Below are 13,205 nucleotides of genomic sequence, written 5' to 3'. Positions count from 1 at the left end.
TGAGAGCTGATGGCTGCAGAATAGATTAGAGACTTCTCTAAATAAGCAGTACCTTATAGATAAAGGCATTAATCAATATACATACACATGTGATATCTGAGACGACGAGCACTTCATCACATGTACAAGTTTGTGCATGCATAATAAAACTCTTGCATGAATAGTGTTTTTAGTTTTTTTTTTGTTGGTTTGTTTGTTTTTAGTTTTCACATTTCATTGTCTCAGAAGTCCAAAGCGGGCCTATCATAACGCTGCCGCATACGCAGAGTACGGTTCAAGTTGAGGTTTCCCCATCCCGGGGAGCAGGATGTATGCTAAGGGCGGCTGGAGTCCCGCGGAGGGCCAGCCCGTACAGTTACAAGGGATCACGTAGCCCGGGTTACCCGGGGACGGGTGTGAGTGAGTGTGGGCGTGCGTCCCGCCGCCTGTCCCGGCGAAAGCCGCGGAGCCGCCCGGGTAGCCTAACGGAGACCCGTACGGAAACGAAGGAGGGGAAAGCTCAGTCATCTTGGATCCCAGGTCGAAAAAGGAGTAGGGGTTCGACATGGCCGGGTTGAAGAACACCCTCGCCGCCGCGGCCGCAGCCGCCGCCGCCTTGTCGTGGTGTCCGAGGATGGACTCGGAAAGCCCTCCAACGGAAAGCCCGTTCACTTTGAGCGCGTCGTGCTCCCCGAGATTATAGGGCACGGGGAAAGAAAACTTATCTTTTTTCATCAGAGTCTTGGGCTTCCGCCTCGGTCTGTATTTATAGTCTGGGTGTTCCTTCATGTGCATCGCTCGCAGTCGTTTGGCTTCGTCGATGAATGGCCTTTTCTCGGACTCGGTGAGAAGTTTCCACTCCGCTCCTAATCTCTTGCTGATCTCGGAGTTGTGCATCTTCGGGTTCTCCTGAGCCATTTTTCTGCGCTGGGCTCTGGACCAGACCATGAAAGCGTTCATCGGGCGTTTGACGTGATCCATTGGTTTAGACATGTTGGCACAAACTCCCTGGAAAAAAACAACAACAAAAAACAAATGAAAAATAAGCTTTAAAGAATAAATAACTTGCTAAATGACAATATGACACACACACGACTCCTTTAAGAAGTTCAGTTCTACTCAAGTAAACTGCCGCTCGTCTTTTGGCTACTTACCCAAGACTTCAGTTCCTCATCCCACCGATGAATATCTTCAGTAAAGTACAAGTGACGACGTCCTTATGAATGCTCAACTTATGTTTTCTGCTTCATGGTGGCATCCACCGGGGATCCGCCTTTAGCAAAAGAGGAGAAGAAGAAAAAAATCCGCTGTCTTGTTTCCTTCGTGTCGCCCGAGACTGTCAATCAGCACTCAGCAGCAGCGTTCACGCAAGTGGATGACAACTCCCGCTTGCCCCATGTGAAATACTGGATTGTGTGGCAGGTAGTGAAAGTGCCACTAGCGCATGCGCAGTTGGCGCCAAGCGCGTAGACGACTCGCTGAACGATTTTTTTAAAAAATCCCACCCTGTTTGAAGGGAGAAACGCATCTCATATATCTTTTTGTGTTATTATGTAAGTGTTTTTGACCTCGGTGTTGTTTAGAGTCATTAGTATTATGTTCGGAAACATGTATTCTAATGACAAACTTGTCTCAACATGTATTCAGTTCAGTGCAATTACAGTGATTACCCTATTTATCTAAGCGAGCACCTGAAATACCTGACGGTGGCAGCATGCATGAGCCTCTCACTAATGCTCTGACATATTGAGACTGCAGCAGACAGGTACACACGTTGTTGAAGTTCAACTTGCGTTGAATCGGAGCCATCAAACACTTGAAGCAAACGCACGAGCTCTTCATTATTTAAAACATGTTATCATTACACGCTTAATCGCCTCTTCCTTCATTTGTTTATTTGACAATCAACCCAGGTTGAATCCGCTGCTGCCTCCACTTTGTCACCTCTCGTCCTCAGCGGTGTCTCTCTGCCCGTCCCGTCCCTTCCCTCATGGGTGGCACTGCCATAGAAAAGTAGGGTGTAAGACGACAAGAGAGGTAAAGAATGTCTTCTTTAATTTTCTGATATTGTGGTATTTGTCGTAAATACGCAAATGCTGAGACGGTCTGAAGTGTTTCTAATCGCGCTTGGTGAAATTAATTACTTTCCTGAAATCCCCCTTTTCACTTTCACTTCAAAGGACTTTCCCAAGGGCAGCGAATCGACAACTGAAATTAGGTTGTCGAATATTCAACTAAGCAATTACAGTTATCTGCAGGACTTGTTGAGTAAATTGTAGGTTTAAGTGGTTTGTTCTCGCACCTTCCCCGTTGTACATAATTATATATATATACAAAAAAGGAAATGGAGAAGGGCTGTATCGAACAATATTACAAATGAGGAATTAGGGTGCAGGTCGAGCTTTTAAATTAGTATATAAATGGATGTCAAATTCAATTCACTGTACTGTTGTTCTTTTTCAACGGTTTAGCCTAATCTAAGGGCAGTTTGCACAATATATAATTGTTATTGTTATTTGTATTATTATTAAATAAAATATGGCACAAATAATTGGGCTACTGTAAAAAAAAAAAAAAAAAACGACGAGCAGATTATTGAGAGGTTGAAAGTTGCGTTATTCCAAAGTGATGCGCATTTCCAAGAGCGCCCCTTTTTTATTGCTTCAGTTTGAGCTTGTTTAAAATGTTCTGTTAACAGGGACTTTCGCTTGTTTTATTGCGGCGCGGAAAAGGATCTCACTGAGGAATTGCTCTTTTGTCTCAAGTAGGAAACCTGACAAGGTGAGGATGATCCGCGCCAAGCGGACCAGATGAGAAACAAACCTGCTGCCTAAACTCAGGCGCAGCATCTCTCAACACCGCGCGCGCCTTTTGTCGGCTTGTCATTCACCTCGACGACATAACTGCAATGAAGCGCTCCACTCACTCCGCAGGAGCATATGCCTCTCATGACACAAACGAGCAAAAAATGCTATGAATTATATGAATAAGTTACGGTGGAAAGTTCTTATCGGGAGGTGACAGTTACAGAGGTGTGCGATGCAGTGTCTTGCACATGTGCTTTCCACTGGCTCCCTGTAGATGTCATGATGTGGTATTTCTCTCTGCATGTTTTGTTTTATTATTATTAATATTTAGTTTGATTGTTTGACAGTGGAGAGAAATACCTCCCCTCCCTGAGCATGGCCTCGGTTTTTATTTTATTTTGTATAACATGTGTTGGAGGATTTCAGATGAGGCAAGGGCCCATTGAGCCTGTATTGACAGGAGCAGGCGCAGCCATGCAGCATGTTTTCCAATTTATCAAAAATGTAAAGATTTTTTTGGTATCTATTTACAGAAAACAGCTAAGTATTTGCAGACTGAAAAAAGACACATTAAATTATTCAGTTTAGTAATTTAATGAGGATCTGATAAATAGAAGCATAAACTCCAACAACAAATCAGTCTGTTTCCCCCTCTTTCCTCCCAGCCTGGGTCCTGGAAATAACACTTAAATAATTCAAGATGAGTTAGTGAGAGTGGGAGAATTACCTGCCGATAAAGCTCCGGTCCAGCCTCTGAGACGGAGCCAGCACTCCCACCTCACAGCACACTGATGATAAGACTGAATAGAAAAATATCATGCAAATAGAAGGCAGACAGCAGCAACAACAAGCCCATGGGGACATATTCCTACCCGGAGAGATCGCACACAGTTCACTCTAAAGTGCTAAAGCCATCACTCTGAAATAGGAGCCCCTGGAGGTGCAAGAATCTTCCTGATAGCGCCAAACAGTTTATTCTGCTCAACACTCCACTAACTCTGGGAAGTAGGACGACAAATTATAGAGAGAGCTGATGAGGATCCCTGGATAATCCCATACTACATAAAAAGCCATCATCTATAAAGCACATTGTAGACTGTGTACTTTACCTAATTTTTATTTTTATACGTGTTAAGTGCTTTTTTCCCAGAAGTACACCTCCAGTGGGGGAGGCAAGGACATCAAGTGTTAAAATGAATTGATTTCAAGGGAACACAAGTTGACCTCTTGCTATCAGATGGCTTTTCTTTGACTGGTTAAAAAAAAAGTGAGCAGGGTAAACAACAGTATCTTCTGTTTGTCACTTCAAACCCCAGAGTGCAGAGTATTTACAGCCACATGAAAGTTTGCTCATTATTGGGGAGGTTGGAAGAAAGGGAGAGGGAGGGGTCCTGATTGTGTACCTGATGTGGTTTCTTTCTGCTTGTCTGATCACAGCTCTGCCTGGATCTTCCCCTTCCTTTTCAGTGCTGTAGCTGCTCCTATGCAGGCCGGGAACCAGGCACTAGCAGTAAATGCACCTCACAGTAAAAGGTAGTCATCTGTTTTATTCATTTTATTATAACATGTCAATTGCTCCGCTTTTTGCAGCCAATGTTCAGATTAAGGATTTATGGTGGAGATAAACAGCACAAATCGGGGCCAAAATATTTCATTAGTTTTGCTTAAAAAACCCATTTAAAATCATGACTGGTATCGTATTACTGACGCTTTAAGGAGAGAGAAATATAATATTGTTTCAAACATAATTACTGTGTACTTTCAGTTGACTCTTTTCATTGTGTAGCCTATTTGTATTAATCATTGGCTGAGATAAATTCCATTTGCGGAAAATGAAGACAAAGGTATTCATATTAAAAAACATTTCTGAAGAAGGAAACAAAATCTAGAAATTGTGAATACATTTACTAAAGCAAACACGTTTCCTACAACAGTGTTTCCTGCATGATGTGGAGAGTATTGAAAGTCAATTTGTCACTATCACACGCCATTAGCTGCAGAATCTTATCTTAAGTGAGCCTTTGATAAAGTGCTAATGACAAACAGTTTAGCGTTGTAAGGGATTCAATTGATTACTATTTAAAGATGATTGCATTTAGATTAGAAGTAATTTTTTCTAATGAGCTTTCTTTACAGCTTCCACAATACGTAGAAAATATGCTTAAGTGCAAGGCAATATAATGATCGGATTGGTAAAGAGACAATGCCGACTTCAGCATCACTTCAAATGAGTCACACAAAATGTCTGAATAAATACATAATTAATGTGAATAAAGTTAATATTTTTTTGTGGTTTAAATATGACCTATTTTGAACATTGTGTTCTCAAAATATATTCAATAAGTGCCAAATTAGTTGTGCAGTTCTTTAATCATTCTAATTATACAGTCTTTATTGCTCCTTAGGGCACACTTTCGTGTCTTTGTCTCAGTGGGAATTATTTTGGTGAAGAACCAAAATATTTACTCAATCACAACCTAAATATTATGCATATCAAGAGGAATTGAGAAATAATCCTCTCATAGAGCACAGTATTAACTTAATCACATTAGTGGAAATACTATTGATAGTGGTCATGATCCCCAGTGAGGGAATCTGTAATTCACAATAAAACAGCCTTACAAGACACACTGTGTATTACAGGCTGGGGAGTGGGACAGGCAAATGGCCCTGAGGATTAGGTGTGTGTGTGCGTGTGTGTGTGTGTGTGTGTGTGTGTGTGTGTGTGTGTGTGTGTGTGTGTGGTGTGTGTGTTCAATGAGAGGAAAGAGGGAGGAAAGAGGAGTGATTGTCAGTTCAATCTTTGAGGACCTGAGCTGACAGATACAACAAACTTTGAAAGCACATTATGGAAGGAGAATGGCAACAAAGAAGGATGTGGAGTCCGCGAGGTTGATAAGACCTTCATCTTTAAACCGCCGCTTGTCAAAGTATTATATGTAATCTCACACTGCAGAATATCCCCACAGCCTGAGGGGCAAACAAAATAGCAGCGGCAATCAAACGACTTCCTCGATCATTAAAAAAATATCCTATCCTAGCCTTTGTGAAAAGTCCGATTTTTAAACTGTGATTGCTGCTACCCCCCACGGGGCACATGTTTAGCTTAAACCTTCCACATATTTTCTGTCGCAGAACCCTGTGGTTCAAATCCACAGATACTTGTTTCCCTCCAGGCACCGAGATGACTTTTCCCATGATAGACTATTTTGAACCATTTAGCAGATACATTATCGCTGGCCTTTCTTCCTCATTATATTCGTCTTATCGCCACAGCATCGCTGCAAAGCCCCAAATAGAGAGTTGTAATTACCAAGACTGCCACCTGATAGCGGCCCTTCTATCAGCTTTATCGTTCCAGGTCCTGCTAACTCATCACAGGGACAGAGGGAAGAAAAGGCCTGCTTGTGGCACAGCTCGCCACAGATAGCTCATCTCTCAGATACATTTATAGTTCCAGTTGGGATCAGAGAAAACTGATGCACCAAGGTATTTTTTTATCCACCCTTTCCCTTCAACACCACAAAGACTGCTCTCTCTCAGTCCTCTCCTAGTCTCTCGCTCTTTATGTGGAGGCTGAATTGAGGCCGCTTCGCAAACAAAAAGTGATCCAATCTCCTTGAACCCGTGGCAGCGCAGCAACATGCTATTTGGGCTTTCATAGTGTGCCGTCGTCCTTCAGAAGAGAAAAAAAAAACTCTAGAGGGAGACTTCTTCTTTAACATTGCACACAAACCATTTGTATAAAAGTTGACAGCATTGTGCTTCCAGTTTATTGACCACCTTTGACCCGTGTTGCATGTTTCCCTGTTATGAATAGGAGATGAAGAACTGAATATAAGGATTTTTGTTCATCCGGGTTGAATGAACAGAAGGTGAAGACACAAAAAGAGAGTTGAAATTAAAGGTCAAGATGTATACAAATCAACAGCCTTTTTCAATGCAGAGGTCAGCAAAAATGAAAAGGGGAAAGTTAAATATGATCAAATCAAATTGCAAAGCAGTTAAAAATATTCACAAAGCCACTGCCATGGAAGATGACCTATGCATTTGCTAATTTTTGCTTTTGTGTAAAACATTGTCTGTTAGACTTCACAGTCTAGACATAATGTTAAATACAAAACAAGCTAAAATAAAAATTACATTAAAGAAAGAAAGGGTGGAAATAAAACTGATATTTTAATTAAGTTTGCACCAGAACACTGACCTCGGCAGTGGTACCAAACGATGCTGTGAATGAATTTCAGAAAACACTATTTAAGTGTTGCACAAAACACTTGATGTGTTCTGAGAAATTTGAGGGAATTTGGTGGACTATTAAAATGACTTAAGTCTCGAGTTATCTTACAAATGTTATTCAAGATGATGTGTCTTCATTCTGTCTTTGTCTTGCTTACTTCCTAATCACTTGTGAATGTTGGCAAAAAGAGGGTCAATCTGTAAAGGTTCTTCAAAAATCATCGGACCATTTTTGCAAGTTAATTATTATTAGGAGTATAATTACCTGACAATTCAGGGTGCGTGTCTGCATTTGCATGACACATTCACAAACCTGCATTTTTTTCCTTTCATGCATTGTGCGTGTCACCGTGCTCCTCTCTATCGCTTGTAACAATGAAAGGGCCTTTGTGCGTCTACTCATCAGTATGTCAAAGAAGCAGCCTGAGTGACTGTGACCTCCATCAAATGGGAAAATTGTGAGGATGCATTGGAACTCTATGGTTCCCATGGCCTGAGTGCCTTCTGACAGATGGACTCAAACGCAGCCTGAAAGGACAAATCAATCTTATTTGAGGAGATTAAGTGACCAAGATAATAACCATGTCATTGAGAGAGAGAAAAGTCCCACTTTTCAAAAGAGTGAAATGAATGAATTCCTGCAGATGGCTCATTGTTGCGGCTGAATGTCACATATCTAGGTGAGCCCTTTATGCCAATGTTGTCGGACATACCTCGAGGACAAAACATGTGGCCATTCCAACAACGGGAAGAGTTTATTACACATAACGGGGAAAACTTGTGACATTTGCACTGCGTTTCGCCGTATCTGAACACTTGTGTGTGTACATGTGTTTTCTAAGCACCAGCTTGAATGACAATATGATCAATGGGAGGGCAAGTGTCCTGTCAGCACGTCCTGTTCGGCAGTGGGCGTTGAGGGGGGGCGGTGACAGTGGCTGTCTCAGGTGATCTCATTATTTGATGGACACCGCAGCGGAGAGGCCGTATTCATAGCTTCTCTCGCGTGGCTCGCTTAATCAGGCCATTACTCATGCAGAGCAGCGGCGGCACTTACAGGAAATATTGATCAAATTTTGACAGAGTATTCTCCCCTCTCCATAATCAGCAATGCATTACTGCCACTGACGACGATTTCGTGCACACGGCACACGCGACAACTTCATCAGATGCCATTGCAGAGGGGTTACACTTATCAGCATTCCAAAGCAGGCAGCCTGTAGTTGTGTGTTAAGATGTTTGCCTAATGATTTTAACTAATCTGTTTATTTCCAATGTTTATCTAAGCAGCCTGTGAGGGATGGGATAGAACAGCAAGCAGCACAGCTTTTCAAAATCAAAGACTTCAAAGCATTAATCGCCTGCGTGAAGATTAATGAATTACTCTTCCGAATGCTCCTCTCAGTTTTCACTCATGCTGTTTTGTTTTTTTATGTGTGGCTAACGTCAATACGCGTGCCGAGCTGCTCTATAGCCAGCCCAAAGGCCAGGACCCTTTATGAGTTAGATCATCGTCCCATGGGACTCTGCTAAAGATACTGTGACATGCCTAAAGAGCAAAGCTCCAGCGGGGGCCCCAAGGGCAGTTTGCATTTGGCAGCACAAGTCAAAAGTATCTTCTCTTTCCAAATTAAGCCTTGCCAAGTGAAATCAATATGTTAATCCATAAATTGTCCAGTGTGATAATTACTAAGAGGAGCTGTAATTACAAAAGACATTAATTCACCCTTTTAGATTTTGTGCCAGGGGAGAGTTTCACCCAGCCTTGATTCATCTGGAGACAAACAATTCAAGGAGGAAGCGTCCCCTATTTCTTTAAAGCTGTGGTCGATTCTTTTAGGAACAGTAGGTGCACACAAGCTCTCAGTCAAAGCACTTTTGGATATGCTGAGGGATTGTTTGAAGGTCTTTGAACCCCTGTGTAGTCAGCTCCAGGGTTCCTACATTGATCAGTCAGTGATGACAAAGGTTTCACAAAATACACACTTGTTCTCTCCGACAATGTGTCTTGGACATTTACATAATAATAATATAAAAAATCTATATGGGCTATTAAGGGATAAAACCTTGATGTCCTCAGCTAAAGACACATGGCGCGCCATACAAAAGCCACAGTGCTTTAATAGGGCGACAACCTGTATACATTTTGATCTTTTTCTTCCCAGCCACTTTGAGGCATGGCACAAACATTGCACAGGCATTCTTTTCTAAACCCCAGGTTGCAGCTGGTCTGCCACTCGCTGTGCACTGCCAAGTGCAAGAAATGGGTCTCTTTTATCAGGATGGAGCAAATCTGGGCTAATGTGTCTGGTAGAGAGTGTCCCAGGGAGCCCCGGTCTCCCATTCTTTGGCCATTCTTTTCACTTTTCTCCTCTCCTGCACTTGGGATAATTGCAGTTTAATTGGGTGACAAGAAATGAAAACTGTGTCCACATTATCTAGGATTATCTCTTTTTCCTCCAGCCTGCCATCAATTCAAAGAAGCCTATTTATCAGCACAGGGAAGCTGATGCTTGGTCAGCGGAGGAGAGGCTTTGAGCACCAGTTAGCAAAATGAAGAGAGAAAGGGGCTGGGAGCAATGGGAGGGGGGGGGGGGGGGCATGGGGTGACAGCTAAGAAAAATACTCTTTGGATCTTATCGCAACCGTACATTCATCTTCAAGATTCAAATCTTGTGCGCACTCTAGATCAATAAAAAATACAATAATACTATTCTAAAGAATGATTTCTCCCAAAAAAAGAAATATGCTGTATATTAAATATATATATTTATCTGTTCTGCCATTGTCAGCTTCCCAACTCAAATTCAACAGTGACAGCTTTGAATACTTGAATTTAATTATCCAGAAACATTTCACAAAACCTACAACACAGCTCACCACTGTAGCAACCAGGACAAAACGTGTTAATGAATACCAATAAATTCCCCAGCATTGTGGCTTGGATGTGCGTTCATAGTCAGCTTCATTCATCTCCTCAGTATTCTTGAATTCTGCACGGCAAGGTTATAAACATTGAGTCATACTCAGTCCAGCCGTAGCTCACCTTCATCTTTGTTTGAGCTGTACTCAACCTTAAAAGCCTCTTTCAGGATGCATGAATGCACTTCATTTTCTCTCTGGGAACTTTGGTCTGATAGCTGAAAAAAGGAAGGTTGTTTAGACAAGGAAGGAGAGACAATGAAGGGGAAATGAAAGCTTTTAGATTCCATTATGAACATCTCTATTTTTTTCAGCTGTTTGTACTGTACATTTTCTTAATACGCACCCTAGTTGCTCAAGCACAATCCTAAATGGGCTTTGCATCAGGGCTATGGCACAACAGAAAATACGAGGAAAGTGATAGAGAAGAATTCTGGGGGAGGATCAGGGTAAAGAGTGCAGATCAGAAAACAGCTTCATTAATACCTTGCTAGCCTCTGCACAGAAGTAGATGAAAGAAAAGAGACCTTGCCAATGCACTACATACATGCCTATTCAGTCTCAGGTGCAACATTTAAGATGGCCTGATCATTTGGTGGAAAGAGCAGGCTTTGTGTAGCACTAAAGCATGAAAATCTGCTGTACAATGACCAAGCTGGAGTGCCTTCCACTCTGAATGCAACAGGGGACCTACTCTAAACACAATACGTTTGAAGGTTACAGGATGTATTGTGTGCATGTGTGTGTGAATGTGAGTCTGCGTGTGTGCATATGCATGTGTTGCACATTGGGGTTAGACAAAATACAATGTCAATACCGAAATAATAAATAATACAAAAAAAGTCTTGCTCGGTGTGGAGAAAACTATTAACAACTTTACACATAAACTTTGATACAAAGTTGGATCATACTAGCGTTAATGCCCGTTTGCGTTGTTGGTCAAACCCAAACGTGATGTTTTGGGATAATTTTCCAAACTGTTCTCTTCAAATATTAAATATAAAAACTAACAGTTTTTGAGTGGTGCATTAATTCAATTTGGACGGAGGATTTGGGAACTTATGGGTTTAAGTTATGTGATTACTTCTATCCGGTTTGAATGAATATCAGGTACATTTTACAGCCGTGATTCTAATAGTTGAAACATGACACCTGGTTCAGAATCAAGGCTATACAGGAATATGGCCGGGGTGAATGGCGGCCACATTTATCCAGACAGTGTTAATAATGTTCACGCAGGGCAGCAGTATAAAATTGCTAAAGGAAAATTGCTTCAGCCTGGTCAGTGCAGGGAGCAGTCTGTCTAATCAGAGTGCAAATAAGGTTTGATCACTGTCCAGTCTAATCTGGCCCACAAGCAGCATTTACAGCACTAAATCAAGCGTCGGGGAAGCTGCAGGTGCTGCCTCACAGACAGGCCTCCCCCTGGGGGCCCTGAGCTGGGGAATAAACAGCAAATAAATGGCAGTGCTGGGAGAGCGATGAGCTGATTAACTCACTGCAGGGCAGTTTCTCATTATCCCCTTAACCCAGACAGAGACCTATCCAATCTTACACCCTGTCTCACTTACAGTAGAGCGCTGTCCTGCGTCAGCCCGGCTGACATTGTCTGGGTTATACTTACAGTGAGATAGAGTCTGTATAGATGATGTATAAAAAAGTGAGAATATAGGGGTGTATTTGTGTGAGGGTGTGTGGATGTGCTCGCAGTGTCTGTATGTGTGCGTGTGTGCGTGTGTGTGCGTGTGTGTGTGTGTGTGTGTGTGTGTGTGTGTGTGTGTGTGTGCTGTGTGGTCCATCTCTGGGGAGACTGCTAATGTGTCAGCTCCATGGCTCATTTCTTTCAATTACAGCGGCTGGACTAGGAGAGCCCACCAGCGGTCCACTGACAGCTCCATATGGGTCCCATCACCGCTTATCACAGGCCACTCGTGGATAATTCATTTACCCTTCATTGAATATGACATATTACCATCAACAAAAGCAGTTATATATCACACAATTCACACATTGTTAATTAAGAGCAGGTTATCATGACAGTCATTTTAGATGCAAAATTATTCTATTCAAACAGAGGTGGGATTATTTATCTGAGCTACAGAAGAGCCTTTTATGATTTACCAAAAAACTGGAAAAAAACGGGAATAATGGGGTTTTTAAATAATGGATTTCCTATTCAAAGTGTACACGCAAGTGGAAACTGTATTCAAATAAAGGAAAGTCACATTGTAATTGTCTCTGACGCTTCAGAGAAAAGATTTTTCTATTGTAAAATGTTGATTTAGCATGTCACCTGAATATAAAGCATCCTCAGACATACTTTGAAATGAGCTGCACTGTTTTCCATTGTTTCTCCCCCTGTGGTTTCAAAGTGAATTAATTAACATGATACAGAAATAGGTAGAATACAAATGTTGGCGCCCTCACTTTATGCCCGGGTATTCTTTTGTTCCCCTTTATTGTACCAAATTATTTAATTGGGTCTCTCTGATTGTGCACATACACAGGAAGGAACACAGGCCATTGTAAGCTTCCATACAAGCCACAATACGGTATCAAATTCAATTCCCATCAAAACGGCAGGCAGCTGTAGAGCCCACAGCGGCCCCGGAGATTAATGAAGATCTGCATCAAGCCAAAGCGCTGGTCTGAGATGGGAGATTTCTCCCAAATAAAAGACCCCTTCACCAAGAACAAAGGGGGCCCTGAAAAGCAACGGGATGTTCTGAGAGGATGAAATAAATCAAAACAAAGACTGGAGTTTGGTGTGGGGAGGGGGAAAACTCTGAAATAAACCTTTTTTTATTCTTGTCATTTGATTCACTTAATTCAGCTAAAAAAACTTTAAAGCTCAAAATCTGACATGAGGTTAAATAAATTCTAACGTAAATACGTATTTGACATACATCAACAGAATGTTGTATCATATATTAATCTACAAACAGCACAAAAAAGGGACCAATTTCTAAATGATTTTAGGGCAGAAATGGTATCTCTAAAATCACAACTCGGTTCTAAATGACATTAGAGGTACGAATGGGTGGCAGAGAATAACATGCTATTCCCTGCCAAAATCAAACAAGTCACGGTTCACCTTGATTGCTGCGTGTTGATCAAAGCATGAGGGACTAACATTGAAGTGAAAGCAATGACTGAGGGTCTGAAGCGAATTAATACACAGCGTCTCTTTTTGTTCTTACAAATAACAGTCATCTGAGGAGACGCAATTCAAGTGCGTGAATGGATTTCTTCTCTTCA

General features: G+C 41.8%; 1 protein-coding gene across 1 annotated transcript; it reads right to left on the bottom strand.

The window, feature by feature from the left end:
- Window positions 1-243: 243 nt before the first annotated feature.
- Window positions 244-972, bottom strand: sox21b (SRY-box transcription factor 21b; the record flags this gene model as incomplete). The annotated part of the gene is made up of 1 exon (XM_079230522.1): window positions 244-972. The coding sequence occupies one exon, from the start codon at window positions 970-972 to the stop codon at window positions 244-246; it is 729 nt and encodes a 242-aa protein (XP_079086648.1).
- Between the last annotated feature and the right edge of the window lie 12,233 nt (window positions 973-13,205).

This window comes from Taurulus bubalis (assembly GCF_910589615.1).
Source record: "Taurulus bubalis genome assembly, chromosome: 15".
Classification (NCBI taxonomy): domain Eukaryota; kingdom Metazoa; phylum Chordata; class Actinopteri; order Perciformes; family Cottidae; genus Taurulus; species Taurulus bubalis.
The sequence above is the reverse complement of the archived record's forward strand: the minus strand, read 5'-3'. Positions and strand labels throughout refer to the sequence as shown.